At 36.9% G+C, this 22,970-nt stretch overlaps 1 protein-coding gene across 3 annotated transcripts; it reads right to left on the reverse strand.

Annotated features, from left to right (window-relative positions):
• Positions 1–1,241: 1,241 nt before the first annotated feature.
• On the reverse strand, positions 1,242–22,290 carry LOC104316803 (3-hydroxy-3-methylglutaryl-coenzyme A reductase). 3 transcript variants are annotated; one of them, XM_069774847.1, is made up of 21 exons: positions 22,141–22,276; positions 18,417–18,554; positions 17,159–17,354; positions 16,643–16,754; positions 15,961–16,048; positions 15,780–15,864; positions 14,263–14,368; positions 13,029–13,135; positions 12,480–12,596; positions 11,845–11,996; positions 10,738–10,982; positions 10,425–10,597; positions 9,646–9,840; positions 8,890–9,048; positions 8,584–8,741; positions 7,380–7,485; positions 6,221–6,391; positions 4,024–4,164; positions 3,767–3,925; positions 3,315–3,469; positions 1,242–3,159 (listed from the first exon to the last, which is right to left on the reverse strand). In XM_069774847.1, the coding sequence occupies exons 3-21, from the start codon at positions 17,321–17,323 to the stop codon at positions 3,105–3,107; spliced, it is 2,649 nt and encodes an 882-aa protein (XP_069630948.1). In that variant the 5' UTR covers positions 17,324–17,354; positions 18,417–18,554; positions 22,141–22,276; the 3' UTR covers positions 1,242–3,104. The 3 variants fall into 3 exon arrangements, with proteins under 3 accessions (XP_069630948.1, XP_069630947.1, XP_069630949.1); XM_069774846.1 differs by lacking the exon at positions 18,417–18,554 and having other exon boundaries at positions 22,141–22,290; XM_069774848.1 differs by lacking the exons at positions 18,417–18,554; positions 22,141–22,276 and adding an exon at positions 17,824–17,844.
• Positions 22,291–22,970: the final 680 nt, after the last annotated feature.

Genomic DNA, 22,970 nt, shown 5'->3' on the forward strand with positions numbered 1-22,970 from the left:
GGCCAAAAAGGGCTGTCGTGGTTTAACCCCAGCCAGCAACTACACCACGCAGCCGCTCACTCACTTTCCCCCCACCCAGTGGGATGGGGGAGAGAATCGGGGGGAAAAAAAAGTGAATCTCTTGGGTTGAGATACGAACAGTTTAATAGAACAAAAAGGAAGAAACTAATAACAATAATAAAATTATTATAATAATAATAAAAGGATTGGAATGTACAAAACAAGTGATGCACAGTGCAATTGCTCACCACTCACCGACCGATGCCTGGTTAGTTCCCAAGCAGCTATCCCCCCCAGGCCAACTCCCCCCAGTTTATATACTAGTCATGATGTCACATGGTATGGAATACCCCATTGGCCAGTTTGGGTCAGGTGCCCTGGCTGTGTCCCCTCCCAACTTCTTGTGCCCCTCCAGCCTTCTTGCTGGCTGGGCATGAGAAGCTGAAAAATCCTTGACTTGAGTCTAAACATTACTCAGCAACAACTGAGAACATCAGTGTCTTATCAACATTCTTCTCATACTGAACCCAAAACATAGCACTATACCATCTACTAGAAAGAAAAAATAATTCTATCCCAGCCGAAACCAGGACAGCAGGGAAATAAGAACCCTTCAGTTCCCTAAACTTTCTAACACATATGAAATGGTAACCTCCGATTCTGGTATTAAAACCTGTAATGCTGAGGAGACTGAAAAAGAATGCAGACCACATTGTATGTTGGATTACAGACTGATGGACATTACCGAGATCAAACATGGTAGTTGAACTACAGGTGAGGATAAAAGGAAAAAAAGAGGAAAAAAAAAAAAAAGTCAGATCTGTTCTTTTAACCTTTTACAGGAAATGCACACTCATGGGCTGGTGAATCTCTATCCTGGATTACAGGTCCAAATTTTTGATAGCTTCCAGGATGTATAGTGGGGTACTGACTAAAAGCTTAACCACGTCACTGCTAACATGCACCATGATATTAAAAAATAGGTGAAACACCCAAATAGGCCTCAACAGAAAGCATTGCTAATGGTGAATTAGTTCTCCCATTTGGGTAAACTGCATAATTCAGCTTTGAGGAGGATAAATGTGTACAGGCTTCTGCAAACAAGGTGAGAGCTTCTGGTATCATATTCCCATGGCATTTAGTACTGTATGCTGGTCATATTTTCCTTAACCCTCTTATTTTATATTAAGATATTTCACTAAGCCATGAAGTAAGCTTAAAATATCACAATTAAGCCAATATGTTTTCCATTGTTTTACTGAAGCTGAAAAAGTAGTTTTGTACCAAAATGTACACAATTTAGTAATAATACAAAATGTGAATTCTGCAAGACACAATGTCAGTTAAAATCACCAGAATGAACACTGAACCACCATTTATTGCTAGTACAGTGTTACTGTAAGATCACTGAATGAACATAGAAACAAAGTAGTTCCAACTTTCCTTAAATAAAATGGTAGCTATAAGCAACAATACTGCAGGAAGATAAACGTTAATGGTATTTACGTGCTATCATAACATATCCAGCATGTAGTATGTCTTCATGCTTGCACATTAGCTTTATGAGCACATTACAATGATATTAGTGTGTTGATGTACTACAAAACAACCCATCATGATTTATATCAAATTTGTACATTAGAAGAGCACCTCTGCTAGTCACCCCTTTATGAATGCTGCTGCATTCCTGTAAGAAACCCAGTCCAATCCACTGATTCCCCCCCTTCCCAAACCACAACAGCAGCAACAACAACAACAAAAAAAACATCATCAAGCAAATTAACAATTTTCCTCCTGTGATTATCTGGGCAGGGGGATGCATTTAGCAATCTTCCCAAAGATGAATCAAACCAGAATAAACCTGGGTTTTCTGTATTACATTAAGAACACCTGAGATTGCTTCCCTGGTCCAAGTACAGTATTTTAATACAAAAACTGCTTGTTGCATTAACATGTCATTTCACTGAATTCCCTTAATTAGTAATTTTCATTGAAAAAAGGATAAGATTTCTTCTTAACATAAATACACCCCCCCTAAAAAAGAAACTTTAACACTAGTTTTTTAATGTTTTAATTCCTTTTAAAGAACAGTGTGAGTTTCTGGCTTCATTTTTCTCAGCTTAAGCAGTGGATGCACACCTATTCCTGGGGAATAAGTGTCAAACAGTTAAAAAAAAAATTAGGAATATACAAATACACTGTACCTTAAGAGACTTCTTTTAATAGAAGTGTAAACATCTGTTCTTGATTCCTGTTTTTTTTGATAGGAGTGCATTCAAACAATTTTGAGAAACTTCATTTGTTTAAATTACTAAGCTCTCTGACCTGTAATTGTTTTTGGAGTTACTAGTTTCAAAAATCTATTATTTCTACCTGAACAAAATGACAAAACAGTTGAAGACACCATTTTTCACTACTTCAGTACAGATGTTATTTAACACTTCAGCACTTTGTAGGTCACAAGTTTTCCATGAAGGAATAACCTAAATTGTGGAGTTAAAACATTGAATGCTACTTAGCTGAAGCAGCAGCAATTTAAGTACTATATATAGATAGAGGTTTCTATAAAACTAATACAATTCAATAAAATTGTCTCAAAGCCTAAGACCTAAGTTTTACATGCAAACAAAATTAAAATTGGGAGTTCATGGAAAGTGATTAGGCTTGCCATCACTTTAAAAAACATACTTGGCTAACCAGAAAAATAAAGATGGCAAGGACCAATGCATTCAAGCCAAGTTTAGACCAACCTTTTTTTTTTTTTTTTAAACATATGAAGTATGTTACATCACTTTTCACCTTGGTAGTTACCAGGAGCTTACTAGTCAAAATAATCTCAACCTGTAAAAACATAAGATTGACCCTTCAGAAAATGATGCGCAAGAGTAAGAATTCCAAAGCCATGTTCAAGACATCTGACAGGACTTCTTTCATGAAGTCATCTCTAACCACTGAAGAAGGTCAAAGACATAAGTAGTCTCACACAAGTCCATTGATCTCTCCATTGAAGGTGATTTTTATTCTAAACTTCACAGATTCTTTCCCCCCCCCGTGCACCTAGTCAGTTGCTAGAACAATTCTTCATTTCAAAGCTGCTTTAGTATTCAAGCTGCCTTCTTAGTGCAGGTTCCTTGAAGATCTTGTAGATTTATTTTTGACCTAAGAAAAACAGTAAGAAAGATAACTACATTAGATAGTTAAAATGATACACTGCTATTATATGTTATAATTATTCATGTAATTATTATTGAATCTTGTGTACTTGGAAGAAGGGCAGAACTGCAGAGAAAGATATGAATTTTTCCATTTCTTACCTGTTGTGAATCATGTGGCTTTTGACTAGATGCCCAGCTGCAAGAGCTGCCATTAGTGATAATTCCCCTGCCATCACTGTAGCACATACAATTTTAGCAAGCCGACGGGCATTTTCACCAGGGTTATCTTGGCTTGCACCTTGAACCCCTAACATCTGAAGAGAAAAATATGCAATATTATGCTATGAAATCTAAGTAAATTTATGCTAAATTTTAAAGTAAGTCTTTCCAAATTATATCCAATCAACTAGCTTTAAGTCTCTTTAATATTAAAGAACTTGAGCTTTAAAAACTAGATATATGAAAACAATTAGGTAATTCTAAAATTTTCATGTCAAATCCACCAAGTTTCAAGAAGCCCCATTCCCACATTACTCAGACACAACATACACAACATGAAAGCGAGCTTTGATTTAGGAAGCTAAATTGCTTTAAACTTTCTGCTTTTATACCTGCAAACAGGCCTGCTGTGGAAGCAAGTTGGTGCCTCCGCCAACAGTTCCTATTTCTATAGAAGGCATTGTGCAGCTGATGTACAGGTCTTCATTGGTGAAACCAGTTCGCTCCATCAAAGTGATACAATTAGAGCTGCCCACGTTCTGTGCGGCATCCTTTAGATCAGGAAGAAACAAAACAAAAAACTCAACTAAGTGTTTAGTTAAGAATTACTGAATTTAAGAAAAGCTGAGTTGGTGTAAAACAAACCTACCTGACCACAGGCAATGTAGATAGCTGTCACAATGTTTGCTGCATGTGCATTGTAGCCACCTAAGCTACCAGCCATTGCAGAACCCACCAAATTTTTGTGTATATTGACTTCAACTATATCTTCTGTATTTGTCTTCAATACCTAGGCAGAGTGATACATTTTTACTACACCATTCTTTAGGCAAGAGTAGAAATACCTCATTTCATGTTTAATAAGTCCCCGCCCCTTGTTTGCTTCCATATGGAATTTGACTCAATCATTGTCCTAGATATCTACTTTTATTTTTGTTCAAAAGGAGCCCTTTCAAATGCAGACTGCATCGTCCAAGTAACCATGGAAAAGTCAGTGCAAAGGGTTTGGACTTGCACATGCCTTTAAGAAAAATTCATCAGCTACCTTCTCTGTTTCAAATTCTCATTTATCTTCAGTATGAAACAAACAAAACCAAATTGGCAGAAATATCTCATTAATTCACCTTGACATGATAGCGACTTTCCTCCCAAGTTGCTCCAGACAGTAAACCCTCCCCAATTTTGCTCTGCATAAGAATACAGAGCTAAACTGAAGAGTTTAAACACAAACAACACTGTGCTACACTGCTAAATAAACATTGTGCACAGTAATATCAAGTGACATATTTATACTATATTGACTGTATTTTGAAACCTTCAGATAAGAGATTTACACTGAATTTAGTATTAAAAAAATGATCAGAGAACAAACAAGATGATAGTGCTGTGAACAAAATTTAAGATATTCCAGTGTAGTAGGAATAGCGGCTGATGACAGAGATCTGCGCAAAGTCTACAATACTTACAAAAATATAAAGTTTAATATATTAGAGTACAATGTAAGTAAGTTTAGCAATGTACATAGTTGGGAGGTGGGAAAGAACATCCCAAATTTACTTAAAAACTATCAATACCAATTACCAAAGGATGGGCTCCCCATTCTTACTCTGGAATGAAATCTTGGGGTTATAATAGATATTGCCACTGAATCAGCAGTAAAAATGCAAACAATTTGAAAAATCCAGCCTGCACACACACACTTTGAATACTGTGTCCACCTCTGTACCCAGAATTTTAGAAATTTTAGAATTGAAAAAGATCCAGAGATAATGATGTTCTAAGACATGCCGAGATAGTCTTTTTACTCATTCCCCAGAGAAACTAGTACTTTTCAGTCTGAAAATTAGAATAGCTGGGAAGGTGGAAGAGCTTTGTTAGAGCTATAAAACCTTGAGTGGTAGAAAGAAGATAAAAGTCTTAAGTATTTCTTCCAGTACAAACTAGGGCATCATCAAATGATATCAACAACAAAAAGAAGGTAGTTCTTCACACAAGGTGTAGCTGCACTGTGGAATTCTGCTCGGTATATTAGTACTAAAAGTTTACATAAGTTTCACAGAAGGGACTGGACAAATTGGGGGGGGATAAAAAAAATTCCATCAAATACTAAAGCACCAATTCATACAATCTTGAACATGTTGGTGGAAGTCTATTCTGAGTATGGTGTAGTAAACTCCTCCCTAGATATTGTCTGTTATGGCCAGTTCTGGCAACCAGGTAACAGGCAATGGATTTGGTCTAACTTGTATAGCCAATCTTCTGAGCTCAGGTGGAAGAGAATCTAAGATAGCTCTTATGATGTAGAACAGGTTGCCAGGGGCTAGGACTGGCACTGGTTATAAAGGTTACCCTTCATCATGCAAGAAGCTAAGGCAGCTTTGGAATTAAGTGAAGCACCTGATTATCTGTTTTCATTGTAGTAGGGGAGCATATAAACTTTGAAGAGAATGCCAGGTTTGTGCAAGAGACAATAAATGAGTGAAATGATCAAAATGACTGGGTACAATGTCAGGCAAAACTCCATGTGTAAAAAAAAAAAGTAATAATAATAAATCTATCAACCTATGGCACAATTTTTTCAAAGGTAAAAAGTAAAAATCCTAATTCCTTCAACTAGATATCCATCATTAAATAAATAGCACATTACCTTAGAAGAGACAGTGAAAGGAAAAAAAATATCTACTGTAAGAGGTTCTCAAGAAAAATGACTTATCCTACAGCAGTAGTCTAAAAACACACATAGGGATCATCCTTACGGTTAATATTTGTGATGTAAAATATGTATCAGTTTTGTAAAATGCATGCATTTTTATAAACAAATTAAATAAAATAAAGCAGACACGTACTTCTCTAACAACCTTGGCTGGAATGACTGCTTCGCAGACAACAGACTTCCCTCTTCCTTCTATCCAATTTATAGCAGCAGGTTTTTTGTCTGTACAATAGTTACCACTAATAGCAATAACCTGGAGATCAGGAAACTCATCATTCAACCTTGCCAGTGCTTTTTCAGTACCCTGTTAAAAGAGAAACAGATATAGGGCTAGTATATCATTATGGTTGTAAAACGAGCTACTCAAGGACAGTGGAACAGCAAGATTAGATTAAGTCTAATCAGATCATCAGTTACAGCTGAAAAGAACATGATTTCAGGAAGGAACCTGAAACAGGAGAGAGGAAAAAAATTAAAAAAAAAAAAAATATCTATCACTCTCCTTTTTCTAAACACTTTGGGAATTATATGGGGAATAATTGGTTCTTCCCAGTACATATGGACTCTCTGGATACATTCTAGGTGAACAGGCATATGCTTACCATACTGAAGATACAACATGAACCAAGGCAGACACTACAGGCATGAAATGAATTCACTTTGGACATAGTGGAAAGAGCTTCTCTACGCTAGGAAGTCAGACAAAAGGTCCACTATATTTAGTACCTGTCTATGGCCAGACCCATTTACATAATGGTTCTGATAAACTGTATATAGAATAGGCAATCAGTATTAAAGTTTATCTCAAACAGCACAAGGCATGCCCCAATCTATGGGCCATGTCTCAGGTTCTTCCACGTTTGCATAAAACCCAAAAACAATCAAACAAACAAAACTAGAGAACACCCCCCTGCTGCCACTCACTAGATTTCTAATCCCTTATTTACGAGGAGTAATAAACACAGTAACAGATTAATTACTGCTGGATGAAAATCTTTGGCCCAAAGCAACAGAGCAAACAGCTTAACTTCCATATTATCAAGAATACTTTGTTTAAAACAATAAAAAAAAAAAACCAAAGTTACTTTAACCTTTTTTCTTTCATTGTTCTCATCCTATTCTTGTTTACACTTGACAAGATCAAACACTTTTATTATTTTATAGTACTGCAAACAGCACTATGTCTTGTCTTTCTGCCTTCACATGCTAGGTAGTCACAGATTGGTAGGATACAATTTATTTATTTTTAAAAGAAATACACATTTATTAGACTTAAGGGGACTGGACCTTACTTTTGAAATCATATTCATTCCCATTGCATCCCCTGTTCCAGACTGAAAACGGATATAAAGGTTACGACCAGCCAAATTGACGGTAAGTTTTTGTAGGCGGGCAAACCTGCAAGAAAATTTAATTACTTACAATCCTTAAGGAAAAAGATTAAATTAGTTTTAAGTGGCAAAATGACAGTAAATCATTGCAGATAGCACTGTTAACTACACTGTGCTATCTGTACTCCTCCCTCAGTGCAGGAAAAAACAGTCGCAGCTACCATGCACATAGTTGTCTCAAGTAAATACTTTAAAATGTTCGCTTTAAGTTTTCACTGACTTTTTATGTTTTCTATCCCTGGACTTCATGAAATAAAATATCCCGAAGTGTTAACATAAATTTAACTCCGTTGTATTCCCTAAAACATCTGACTACCAGGTATAAACTAAAAATGAGGCCTTTAGAAATTCTTATGTCAGTTTTACAGCAAGGCAAAACCCATGCTATCTTCAACAACAGTGCAAGCTCCACAGGTCAAAGCTTTATTCATACAGAGTAAGAGTCAAACAAAAACCAGGAAACACTGCATTTAAACAGCAGCACGAGTTGATTGTCGCCAAAATATACATATGTCCTTGGGTGACACTTGTAAGATTGGTAAGAAACATAACCAATAAGGAAATATCTTTCCAAATCTTCCTAAAGAAAGCAGGTAATCATAAGTCTTAGAAGAAACTCTAGGGCTTGAAATAAACTTACTCTTAATACTGATTTACATTTTTTAAGCATTTCAGTTCTAGCATTAGTTTATCCTGTATTCTCTGGAACCTCACAAATTAATTCAAAGTTTGGAATCTAGCTTTTCAGATGATATTAATAATTTTAAATAATTACTTTTTGCATAACTACTACTACTAAAAATCCAAATAAGCTTTTATGTTTTTTTTAAATGCTTAGACAAAATTATGTATTAAGTATTATACAATGCAAATGTATTTGTTGCTATGATCTAGTTGTTTACCACTTATCATTGGAAAATGTTTATTACTAGCCTTGGTATATAGCCAGAGTGACTTTTGTTTTCTTAGATTCACACTACATGGGATAGCTCAAATGAGTATGTAATTTCCTGTACTGCAGTACACAGAAATACACTTAGGAGCTTTCTACCATCCATAGAAGTCTTATATCAGGAAATAAGGCTGGAATAGCCATTGTACTAACCTACTTGTGCTGTCAAAAGCTTCCTTCATTATTTTAAAGCCTTCAGGGTTTTCAAGCCAAACTTTCACTTCTGCAGCCTGGCAAGCAGTGGGCAGCCTTACAACAGGTCCTCGAGTCATCCCATCTGCCAGAATGCGGCTACTTGCTCCTCCACCAAGCTAAAAATCAAAGCAGAAGGGAAACAAAGTAAGATTACTGAAAGTAAATTTTAGTTTTTAGGAAGTAAAAAAAACCCCACACCTTGTATCACCCCCAAATATGTTTTATAATATAGAAATTTTTTCAAGCTAGTCAAACAATACTTACACATATTGCTCTACATCCTCTGTTTGTGCTTGCTACAAGACATCCTTCTGTTGTTGCCATTGGAACGTGAAACTCTCTGTTATCCAAAAATAGTGGTCCTGCTACACCTACAGGAATAGGCATATATCCAATCACGTTTTCACAGCAAGCTCCCATAACCTTACAAAAATAATAGAAAAGTTATCATTAAGGTTACATGTACAGTGATACAGTGCAGCATGCTACATACTATGCACATGACTACAACAAGCTATCTTAGCAAAAACCCCACAATCCTACCCATAAAGCAACCAATTGCCACCTCAAAAAGTTACAGCTACAGCTATCAACAGCTAATAGTGTTAAAGTCTAGTATTTGACAGACCTATTCAATCTTATTAAGTCTTAAACACTATTAAATAAAATTAATTTAATACTGTTAAATTATTTTTAAATAAACTTCCATTTTAACTTGAGCTCAAGGTACTATTTTCATTCAGATGAACTGAGGCTCAGTACGAGTAGAATTCTGCATTTAGGAGATAAGGCAACTGCATACCTTGGTAGGAAATATTTTTTGGGTAAGCTACAAAACTTACCTACCTCCCTAGGTTTAAAAACATCAAAATCAATAAAAGGTAGTGCCTTATGTTTACTTCCCCCCCCATCAGTTTTGACCAAGCTCATTGTTAATTCATATACATCACTTCGAGCAGATACTTCATAGATTTTGAAAATGGTTTTACAGTGAGTTTTCCTTGTATGCCTTTTACTTACCAAAGAATAATTGTAATTCCTATAAGGAAGATATTGCAAAGATGAAGGTTTAGGGAGTTTCTTAGATAACATCTGTCTGCGAATGGACACACCTCGCTCCTGAGTTTCCATCACAGTTTCCAGTTTGTATGCAGGAATATGCTTAGCATTAACTAAGCTGATGACTTCAGCATCAGTAAGGAATTTTGCTCCCTTCTAGAAATGTAAAGGGTGGGGAGACAAAGTATAGATTCTCTTGGTGAAAACTCTTTTAAATGTTTCCAAATGAAAAAGGGTAACAACTTTACTTTAGACAGTATGAGAGAACATCTAAAGGAACCAACTGCCAATGTCAGATTTTATAGTAGGACAAGATATGATAAAAAAATTTTTACTCAGACACCAACTTATATGCGTATGTGATGAAGCTTCAGTTACTTGGTATGTCATGAATGATGAAGCTGCTCCCCCCCCCAATCTTGGGGATAGAGGGAGACTCATAATAAAAAATTATTTCTTTACAACTTCAAAAACATACACCTATCTGTTTTTCTCATCTGTATTGAAAAAAAAAAAATGCAACAGAAACTGTCTGGAGCAGAAGTGACTTATGAAAGGGTGTTGTTTTGTTTCCCCCCTTGTTTTGGTCTTCCACCCCCAAGTTATTAAAGCCATATAATTCTCTGAAGAATGACATTATGGTCAATAGGATCATTTAAAAGCTAGAAAATGAACTGTAAGAATTTTTAAATCAGATGTTGCAGTAGAGGTTAAAAAAAAAAAAAGTTATTTTTCCATACCTCTGCATCTCCAAGTATACAAACACATTCCGCAATAGAACGTGGTTCTTTAGGTAACTCAAATTCTTCTTCTTTTCTATTAATAAATGAAGAAGTTTCCACAGGGTTGCAACTGCCAACTACAAATGTAGCCTTGGTTGATGACTCTGCTAATACAGGTTTTATGACTTCAACTGCATAAAGACAATTGAAATGAACTTTGTTTTACAAAAAAACTTAAATTTTGATTCCAAATACAACATGCTAACACATATTTCACTATTTGTTCCAAATATTCAGGAATAGGTTCAGACTTTAAAATGCCAAAAATTACCATTTCCATCTTTGGGAACTAAAGCTTCTTCTAATGTGTTAGATATCTGATTGTTTTTCAGAAGTCCAGATTGCTTCCTGCAACAGTTCTCAGGGACCTTTTTCTGGACCATCACTGGAGATGTTATGGGATTCTTCAGTGAGAGTGTGGATTCAGTCTCTGCTTGTTCAAAGAAAATATATTTCACAGCAAGGAGAAGGGCTAATCCAAGAGTGATTACTTGTTCAATATCCATACTGGCCATTCTAAAAAAGACAAATCAAGAAGTAAATACATGGTATATACAATTTGTTTGTTTATAACAACATTCTGACATCCCTTTGCTTTAGAAGGGGTAATAGTTTGATCATCATTTATACAGTTACTGAAATTCCTGTCAAAAGACGTTTCTAGCAGGACATTCAAGTATGCTAGGTTAGGGTAGGGTAGAGAAATCATTCTTCGTATTAAGAATTTTTAGATTTCATTAACTATTTTCTAAATCTTAGTTAAAAAGCAGTCCCAGTAAGAGAAATGACTGGAAAATATTCACTATTTAACAGCTCCATCAAATTGATTTAACACCTATCTCCCAATGATAAAGTAGAAAGTTTCAATTATCATCTTCTACCAATAATGACTATTATGATGCAAGTTGAACTGCTAGGAGGGGGGGGAAAAACTTAAGAGACAGTTCTGAGTTTTCAGAAATAACATGGAACCACAGCTGCGACTAACTTCAGTTGAGCTGAAGGAAAAGCAATAATGACATGGCTTTTGCACTTGTATGTGAATGGTCAGAAGCTCTGCATAAATAATTACTCTAGTGCAGTCAGAAAATTTATTTTCCAGTGTGCTCTGAAAGATGTCAGTGCTAGTGGGAAAAGATAGTGTTATGATGCATACAGGACAGCTGGCTCCTGATCATGTTCTTATTACTTCAAGGAGATTGAACAAACAGCATAATATTGAAATATTTCTTATGAAATAACATCTCTGGTTCCAAGAAATCCTACAGTGGTCAGATCTGCAAGTTTACAAGTGTTGTACCCTAGGACCATAGCTTGGCAGCACTGGAGAATAGACCCTAATCGAGGAAATACACTTCTCTTCTGTGAAGTCGCTTACCGAGAAAGGTAGAACTGCCATAATGAAACATTAGGTTCAATTCTCTTCGGTGCATTCTCATCCAATCCCACTGCATTTTCTACAGTACTGTTTTGAGCAGCTGGTTCCACTATCCAGCGACTGTGGGCATGAACAAGAACCAAACCCAGTGACTGTATTAAAAACACAAAACAAATATTAATTTTTCAACTGTAACTAGGTATCTAACCTACTAAGATTAAACTTTTGGGGGTTTTTTGTTTGTTTTGTTTCCCATGCCTCAAAAGTCTAAAGCGAAAGGTGTGGAAAATCAGCCTTTAATCAACACCATTTTTGGCCTATCATAACACTCATAACTTTGAACCTGTCCCACCACATCCTTCCTCTTGGCTCAAGTAATAAGCAGAGGAAGCTGAGGGCACTGTAGGGGTAAGAGGGAAAGAATTAGTACACATGAAAAAGCCATGAGTGTTTTGCACAGAAATGGCATATGCTGGAAGACTTTAGATGTAGATACAGGGGACATTATTAAAAATTACCATGGTAAACTAGACTAATGAGATGCAGAACATAAGTCTATAGAAAACAAAAGCTTTATTCATTGCACCAGGACATCTTACTGATTGCATAACTACAAGTGAATAAAAGCCACAAACCATAATCATTTTGACCCTCTGTGTTACAGGATTTGGTTTATTTTCTTCTTCTTCCAGAACACGAGCAAAATGGCTAAGCTGCCATATAGGACGCCCTTCACGACTCTCTCTCGAAAGCTGCAAAAATAACAAAATTAAAAAATAGGTCCTATTTAGTATGTATTAGAAGAACCAACAAGTGAGCTTCAACACTGTATTTTTATTTGATAATTAAGAAATTACCAAACAAAAGAGTTAGCCTACAGTCTACTGTTTAGCCTATGTTAGGCATTAAATAGTGAAAAACCCTGGACAGCCATTAATTTAAAATAGAATTTGTTTACTCTGCTTTAGATCAGAACTCATACTATTGAGCGTGACTCATTTACAGTGGCATTAACAAGTTACTGTCCATCAGTTGAGCCACCATAACTCTTTCTGTGCATTCCCTCTGTTCACCTTGAAAGGAAACCAAACATGCTGGTATATACCTCAGTGAAGAAATGCATAGCCTACAAGAAGCACAGGGTCTGAATACTAAGCTTGATGTTGTCTTGAAGTTGGTCTTACCTCTAATACCAAGGACACACAAGCTGGAAAGAAGGTCATAAAGACAAAGTAGTTGGCAAGAACAGACATACAGCCAAAGCAGCACATAATTTCCAGCTGTCGTACACCTACATAGCAAGAAAAAAAAGTTTTGAACATTCGAATATGCATCAGGCTTTCTATATACTTGAAGAAGTGTTGCAGAAGTAAGAAAGAAGCCATTAAACTGACACTGCAGACTATAGAGGGAACTGTCTAGATTAATGAAAAACAAGTATGTTAAGCCCTAGTCATTTTGTATTAGCTTATTCCAAGTACAATATGTATTTATGGTATGGTATACAGAAAATTTTTAAAGTGTAAATCTAAATAAATATAAAAATAATTACAGTTTACCAAGATTTTAAAGCTTCCCAATGAAAGCTTGAAACTCCTCCCTTATCTAAGCAAAGAACAATTAGCCAACGTTATGTATTGAAATCCCTTGTGAAAGATGGCCAATTAAGTGTCCAGGAATAAAACAGTATATACCCCACCTCCTCTTTCACAAGTCTGGTATCCAGAAAAAGTCAATATGCCATGTTGCGCATGCATTACAGAATCCCCTTAATAAAGATGAAAGAGCTAACAGTATAAATCATTAAAAAAAAAAAAAAAAATCAACTACATGCTACACCAAAATGAGTTGGGTTTTTTTCCCCTAGATGTAAACAGGAAAACAGCTTATTAACACACATTTCCCTCCCCCCCAAAGGTCCAAAAGAATTTAAAAAGCAAATGCTTTGAAAGATGCCTTTAAGGTATACAAGATAGTTTAAAAAAACAAACAAAAACCCAAAACGCACACAAAACCAAACAGACAAACAAACAAAACCAACCACTTTAGTACTTACTATGGAACTGCAATTTATTTTACAAAGAAATTTGTTATTTGAAATAAAGTTATTTGCACATGAAAATCCTTTGCTTATTACATTTAACTGTTCTCTTGTTAAGGAAAGACAACTGCTACTGCACACAGAACTGATGAAGATCAAAAGATTGGGGGGGAACACAGTAAGATTGATTATTTTTAATTGAACTAGAATAACTTTCCTTCACCTGGAGCAATTTTTAGAAACACTAGTTTTTGCAAGAATATGAAATAGGCGTGCATGTACTGAAAGCATCATTCATTTTAAGAATGCCCAAGAGAAAATTTTAGCAGCTGCTTTAAGATGTTAACAGGAATGGTGGGAATGATACAAGGTCTCACCTGACATAGTACCAACACCAATCACAAGACACTCCACAACTGCATCCAGTGTAAACGTAGGGCCTAAAATTGCCATTCCACGTGAAATATTTTCTCTTACTTCATCCTAAAAATAAAAATTTCTGTACATTAGCATAAAGACAAAAATCAAAGTAAGGGAGTGCACATAACATGATTAGTACATGATTAGTAAATTGAGTAATATTATGGTGATAAGGCCTTATAAAACAGATGATGAAAATGAACTATTATGAGAGAACACATTCTTTAATTGCTTCATTTCCCATAAGCTATTATACTTTGACAGTCTTTATTTACACAAGATTATTTAATTTTGAAAGTCTCCACCTTTGGCTCATCAGTATTCTAAGCTCCTACAACACTGATGGGCACAGACTTTAATTAAAGTACATTCAGAAGAACAGGACTTCTACACTTTAAGACATAAAATAGAAGCCACTTATGTCATGGCATCTCAGAAGTTCTTGCAACCACATATCTGTATCCTAACTTTTTTTTTTTTTTTTAATTATTTAACTCTCTAGACTCAGCTATCAGAAAAAAAAGCACATAAAAGACACTAAAACTTTCCCCTGGGGAGAAAGGGATTTCCTCCAGAAGCCAGGCATGGAAAACTCCAGTGGTCTGCTGCTGTTTTGTTGTTGTTGGATTGAGGGGAAGGGGAGAGAAGCTGTGGTGAAAACCTATTTGTGAAATACTTTCCTGAAAATGAATAAAAATTTCTGTACTCATAATTATTATATAATAATATACAACACACTATAATATTGCATATATAGAGAATGTACAATATACTCATATATACAATACGTTATAGTATATTACTGTATGTTATATTGTATATTTGTCACAATTATTATGCTCAATTACCATGTATGCTATTTTGTAGGTATAAATTAATTTCACTAAAAATACTTTTATTTCAGAACTTAGAATATTAGGAAATTACCATTCCAATGTACGATGGGCAAGATATACTATGAATCCTTCATGTTGTGCTGTATTAATTGCATTAGAGCATGAATATGTATCTATCTATACATATGCCATGTTTGTTCTGCTAAGATTTTTGTCTAGAAAACATGCTTTTTTTCTGTATTGGCATTATAACATTAAATGTCTATTTATGTACTGCTCCTGAGCCCTACAAATTAACTTTTTTCTATCAATAAATGGAAGACAGGTCTAGGAACTCTAGCCTCCTTAACAGAGCTATAAGCATTGCCATTTAAAGTTCTGAACCTATAAAGTACTCATACATACAATTAACTTGGCTCACATGATTATGCACACTATTTTTACAGTGTTGTTATTCACTTGAACACTGATCTGAATAAAAGACAATACAAAATATAGAATATGGATTAAATCTGATCCTTTTTATATATCGCCAATACAGTATTCACCTGTATGCCTCTCCACCTGGATTATTCGTCTTTGAATATTAAATTCAAAAGCTCAAACAAACAAAAAAACCAAACAAAAAAAACCCTGACCTGTGAGTTGGAACTGAGCGCAAATTTGGCTAATGCACTTGCTCTTGAAAGATCAATCAGAAGCAGGAAGAATGGTAAAGCTTCACTGAAAGAAAGGCATATGTTAAGAGTAAAATTCAAGGTTTATTGTACAGGAAAAAAAATTCAAGCAAGAAATCCAAAATAACAATTCATTACTTACTTTAAACCTGTCAATTCTTTATCCAAGAAGTGAATTACCACTGTACTAAAAACAAAACTTGAGAAGATTGTGAAGAGGCCAGCAATACCTTTAAAAAAAAAAAAAAGCAAACAAAAAAACAACGGGAAAATTCTTAAAATTCTTTTTTATATATATTGGGAGAGAAAGGGAAAAAAAAGAAAAAAGGAAGAAAGAAACACTATGTCTTTAGATCAGTTCTGAAGCAAACAAATGGTAATTCTCATCTCTCAGTGTAAAAGTACATAAACAGCAGTTGAGATAAACTCATGAGGATGCTATTTTTATACAGATATCTAAATCTAAAATTTGTACTGCATTCAAAGTAAGACTGTGAGAAATAAAAGCCACAAATCTTCTCACTTATCAGCAAAACTGAAAATTGGCTTAAACAGCTCTATATTTTTAGAGTTTCACACAATAAACAATTATTTCAGTAATCACATTTACAATGTTTATATAATCCTACACAATCTCTCTTAAAAAAAGAATTGCACTTTGATCTATGCAGAACATTTATCCTGCTATCTAGCAAAGAATTAAAATAACCCTGTTCTGTACATAAGTATTAAAACTCTTATATTTATTACCAATTTATATTGTAAAAAAATAATTAAAATGCATACAGCAAATAATAATTAAAAACAAAAATCAGATACAGTACCTAAAATGTATTTTGACCCAAGCTGCCTTAGGTTCTGAAACTGGAAATATATATAAAGGATTGCTATACAGCGCGTGATTGTCAGGATGATGATGTCACTGCTTAGAACATCCTGTTTGAAATACAAAGTTATTTAGTTAGCTTTTACATTAAGTAGTAACTTGTTAAGTTTCAGTAACAAAAAAAATCCATTGTGAAGCTGCACTAAAAATGAAGCTTTGGAATAAGTATCACTGCTAGTCTGTCTTAAAAAGATTAAAATATTGCAAACAATATGAATATCAAATGCTTGCTCACTAGATACCATGCCACTGAAAGTTAGGCTTAATGAAAACCTTCTGTAGGTGCATCACTGCTTGCATCCAGCTTTAATATCCAGCATGGGAAAAGGCAGCAATAAAGAAGTTTCTGTATAGCTACTTTTCTCCTAATATATCGCAGCCTGATCTTATTCTACAGAAAACCCTTCATCTACAGATTAACAGTAAGTACTATAACATGAATTTAAATCCTTACTTCTTCAAGTTTGGGGCACTCATAATTCCAGCCACATATCTTATCATTCCCAGTGAACATCTTCATGGACATCATACAGATGGTGAGAGTTACTGTTCCCACAATGACTTCCCATGGATGAGAGGCTACAAAAAGGCCATGCATTTGAAAGAGTCTGGACAACATTTTCAAGACCGTTTTTATATACTTAGCAAACCTGCAACAAAAGAATATTTCATATAAACAAGTATGAGATTCAGGGAAAAAGGATAGAGCTATATAAATTTCTGCAAGTCAACTCAGGAAAAAAAAAAAACCAAGAAAACCAAACAAACCAAAACCAGTTAACAGATGAGTATGGAAACTCATCTTCACCTTTCAACTTTCCATGTAAACCACATTCATTTCTAATCTTCTGAAATACAATATGATCTGCTCCTGCCTTCTCAATCCTTTTTTTTAATACATATCTCCTTTGTTTCTTTGAAAAGTCTTACTAACAAGACTCTACCACTTTCATGACATCTCTTAGTATCTTCCCGTCACACAATTTTGATAATACCACTTCGACTCCAACTTGTTTTTACCACCTCTCTATGCAAGCACTCACTAAATTCTGTTACTTCTTTCTACTTATTCTTCCTATCAAAAATATTGATTAACTTTATTTTAACTATATAAATTACCAACAAACCGTTGTTGGTAATGCTCAACTTCAACAGCAGGAATTGCAATGTTATCTTCCTCTGATTGTGTCTTCTCTACTTTCTGCTCAATATTCTTCAGCAACTCAAGTTAATCACATTTAAAACAGTTCTTTCTTCATCTGAAACACATGAATCCTCATATACAGTATTCTGTGACAGTTCTCTTGTACCCATAACTAATTCCCAGGTTACTGATGCATTTCATCATCCCCTTTGATTTAAGTAGGTAACATTCAACAGAAACTCTCACACCTCTCTCTCATATAACCAAAACCATGGATATTCTGTACAAAAACTGCATCCTAGTCTATTTGCTCTGTGTTGTACCTTTAGATGAGTTCATCAAGGATGTTTACTCATGAAACATAGATAGAAACAAAATGCCATAAAACAGTCTCTTAAGTACATTAGTACTGGGACTTTGCTTTTCTCATTGCACAAAATGAACAACTTACTTATAAGACTCTGTGATGAATGTTAACTATATAACTATATCCTAGAGTTCAAAAGATGCTTAAATAGTAGTCTGACTTATAGAGACATTCTATAGTTCAGTATTTACATGTACAAACCTAGCACTGTGGAGATTTCCATAGAGGATTGAGGGCTCTACACACTGTCACTTCAAAGTGCCTTAAAAGTAACAATCAGGCTTCTGGGAAGACAGTCTTTCTAGTATTACTTCTTTTCCTTGGACATCATAAATGAAGCTGTCATTCAATGGAGAAAATAATAGAAAGGGCAAATCTATCTGCTTAGTGTTACTGAAGATACCAGAATCATCTTGGTTTCCTACTGTGGTGGTGCATTTCTTCCCCCTCTCCAGGCTGATTTACGAACTCGGGAAGGCTCGCTAGGCCTTAGCATAAGTGTGATGAGTCGGGCAGTTAAGCGACCCTTGACTGTGCCAGGAACTCTTACGCAGCTAAGACAGGGAGATATGCTGTGCATCTCAAGGACTCCTGCTGCCTGGCAAAGGCGGGGGGACGGGAGTAGAGATAGACAGTTCTCATAACCTGCAGCCAGTTCTCTCTCATAACAACCTTGAGACATTACAATCCTCCCCTGACCATCTTGGAGCATCCCATATCTATGTTTTGAGTTATTCTCCAACAGTCTCAGAATTTTCCAGCGCAGCTGGGATTCTAGAAATTTGTTAATGATGAAAGTCAATCATCTCCCGAACCTATAAACAGCAGTACTAAGTGGGGTCCTTTGAGCTCTCCTGGACCACAGTGGGCTGTGACCAGCATCTCCCTCTGAGTGGGACGCCTCTCAGAGCTCGCAAACTTTCCTGTTTGTGAAAATCAGAGGTCTGTCGCCGAAAGCCAACATGACCTGGGCTGATTCTCTCCGCTCCTTGAGGCTCAACCCTTCGCCCATTGAGACAAATGCTGAAGCATTTGACGTGAATATTTTCACTGACCTCGAGGGGAATTTTTAACAGGTATACCTCTTTTTCTCTCTCTTTTACTCTCTTATATGTATTTCTCTTAGTGTCTTCATGCATGTGCGTGTACTAACCTGAATAGTCTATAAGTACATTATAGCAAGTATATTATAAGATATAAGTTAATACTTTCAAATTTATACTTAAATTACTGTCGTGATTTTTGTTCAACTGTGAATGAATTTTAGGCTGCTATTATACTCATAATCCCTTTAGATATAAACCGTTGACCGAGTCTGGGACTAGGAGTCAATCCAGCCACATCTACACTGACAGGAGTTTAGAAAGCAAGGGGGTCTTCTCTGAACCTCATGACTCAACAGGAGGGTCTCCCTTACCCTTTCCCACATTCCCTTTTACCCTATTACGTTTTTCAGTCCCTATATACATAAGTTTAGATTGATTCTAATTTAATTTTCCTGTGTGCATTTCATCCATGTACTAAGTAATAGAATGAACCTTGCCATTGAATTCTGTGAAGTCATACTTTTATACAAATTTCTATTAAATCATCGTTCTATTACAATTGGAGGTGATTCTTTAAGCGATCCGAACCCCTCTTCTCTCTCTCTCTTTAAATTCCCCCCTCCCCAACACCTACCAATGCCAATCTCGATCATATGAGCATCAATAGCACCAATATATTTTTCTTTATCCTTCCTCGGTGAAGGTGTGGCAGGATTTTCATGGCTGATGGAACCAACTGGGGAAAATCATTGAGAGGACTGCCTTCCTTATGAATAAATTCTTTCCTTTCCTGACAGAAGGCTTTTTAAAAAAACAAACAAACAAAAAAACCCCAACAACAAACACACAACAAAACAACAAAAACCTCCTTTTAAAGTCAACATTATCCTTAGTTTTTCCCTGTGTAATATAATCTACATGCTGTTTTGTAAATTTATGTTCTTGCAAAACCATTCCAAAGTGGTATTATGGTTTTTCCTCAGCAGCATAGAAGGTATCTTTTAATTAGGAAAATTAAAATAAGACATAGCCAGAGGAATATCTTAGTGCCAAAGATTTTGAAACAAAGCAAAAAATAGAAAAGGCATAGAAATATCCTATGAAAATACTAATACTTTTGAATACTACACTGTTTCAGGAAAATCAGAATTAGTACTTACTACATGACTATACAGGGTCCTACCAGTCCTAAAATTAGTAATATAACTCCTAAATTCTGACAGTTGGAATTATTATCTAGGCAATTAACAAACTGTTATTAGATCTAGAAAGATTCCAAAATCTTTCTTCAGATATTACTTCTCACATTTCTAAGCAAAACTAGTAAGTGTTCACAAAAATCAGTTAGGGAAAAATGCATTAATTTGATTATGAAAATAACTCTCCATAATATCTATTATTAGCCAATGTTTTATAATTAACTGCTGCTATGAAATACAGGATGCCTCTGCTGATCATGGGGTTAACTGAGTAGCAGTAACTCCTAATCTGAAAGGGTTCTTTAAAGCCTTCATGTTTATTTAACCTGCCTGAAGTGCATCTTTTATTTTTTTGCTATGCAATTGGCATTTCTAGAAAACACTGATGAAGATTTCATGCACTGATTCTGTACTACTGAGTGCTGTAAAAAAAATTCAATGCATATTGCCAGCTCATATTCCTAATTCTCTTTAAAATATTTTTATAGCCACACTGACTTATAGCTTGAAAATAGCAAGACACAACTTTAAATGTAAAGCTGAAGTTTATCATTAATATAATTTTGTTAAATTTCAAAATGGTGGTTCAAAAGGGATGCTTTATAAATCCTATCCATTTCCTGCTTCCCTTTGTTTTCAATCAAAAATTTCCAGGAAACTATTACATAAAGCAATCCATTCTGGGAATCAAATCAAAATACAAACAAAAAACACCAACTGCAACCCCTTCAAAAACTTAACCAGAGTATAAAAAGCAAACTAGACTGGTTGTATGTAATGCTTTAGAGCATTTTAATCTGCTGCTTAACTGTATGACTATTTTGCTTAAATACCTAAGATTTGTCACACAAATCTCACTAACCTCAGAGCAATCCTCTACAACACCATCTATTAGATCAGCACAAATTTCCCATCTCTTGTTGGCTGACTCAGCAATATCTACAGTATTATAAAGGAATCGAGTGGCAAAAATAGCTGAGCGAAAACCCATGCGGAGCTCACCTGAAAAGTATATGACACCACGCAGACCGTGTCAAACTGTCACGTAGCGTTTTTTTTGTTTTTAAAAATGGAAACCGCACTCACGCATGCCTATCACTGTAGCCCCTCAAACCCCTTGCGAAAGGCTGGGGGCATAGCCCTCCAGTGTGACCTAGGCTAGGCCACCCGCGGATCAGGGCCATCCGCAGCCCGCTAGAAACCGGCACAGGGGCCGGAGGGGAGGCTGAGTTTCTCCCTACAGCCGCAGAGCCCCCGCGCGTTGCCGGGCGGAGAGCTGGCGAGGCCCGCGCAACGGCAGCCTGCCCAGGGGCGCTGCGGGTGGCAGGTGCCGCGGACAGCCTTCCTCAGCTACGCGACCCACCCCGCGGGGCCGCGCCCTCCGACATCAAGAAGGCACCAGGACAGCGGCTCTGACCTTCCCCGCCCACCACCCAGGGCGGCAGGTAATGCGGGCGGGAACGCGGGGTCGTCACCGCCGCTCCCTGGGGGCAGCGATGGCGACAGTGCTCCCCCCCGCGCCACCGTTATCCAGCCGATCTCCGAGGAGCCGCTCGGGGCTCAGAGCCACATCCCATCCCCCGGCCACGGAGGACCCGTGTCAAAACGGCAGGCTGTTCCACGGCGCCTGACCCAAACATGGCCCTCATGCCCTCCCCTTTCCCACCGGTCCCTGCTCACCACCCTGGCGCTGCACCGCCGCACACAGGCTACACCTTCCTCCTTCCCGCCGCGCTGCGGACTAAGGCTGCCACTAGTCTCTGAGCAAGGACACCCGGGGCACGACACGCCAGCCGCTGCCATCGCCCGATCGCGCAACCAATGGCGAGGGCCCAGCGCATCCAGCCCGCGCCGCGTCACTCACTGCGTCGCCGGGGCAACCACCCAGCGAACGCCGTACAGCTCGAAACTCGATCTGGAGCAAGGAACACGCCATCTCGCCATAAACTACCCACCAATGGGCCGCCGCACTCCCCTGTTCTTATTTCCTGATTGGGCAACAGGATACGGCTTATTTACATATACTGATCAACCGACAGGCCGGCCGTCTCGAGTTGTACACCCGGTGTTCACTCCCTCTTGCTGCTCACGGGAGCTTTGCTCTGCATCTCCTGTTGGCAGGTTAGTGACCATGTCCTTCCGGGCAAAGAAAGCGGGTGGCTCGCCGCTTGTAAACTCTTACTGTCGTGGTGCATCTATGGCTCACACTGATACTAATCCATGCTGTATGCCTGTGGTACTGCTCAGATGCGCTTTACTACGGTGTTAATACTGTGATAATTCACAGCTCTCTTGCTTGTGGAAAGCAGTGGTGCCCCCTGACATTAAAAAAAACAACAACAATATACTTACATTTGTGGCTTTCAGCAAAAGAGGAAATACTTTCTGTGATGTGGGTATGCATGGTCAAAAACTCTTTGCTCATGAAGCACACACAGGGGGCTCCTTAAGTCTCATTGGACAGGCATTGCCCACTGACTCAGGTGTGACATACTATTTTTGATTGCAAT

Source organism: Haliaeetus albicilla, chromosome W, assembly GCF_947461875.1.
Source record: "Haliaeetus albicilla chromosome W, bHalAlb1.1, whole genome shotgun sequence".
NCBI classification, from domain to species: Eukaryota; Metazoa; Chordata; class Aves; order Accipitriformes; family Accipitridae; genus Haliaeetus; species Haliaeetus albicilla.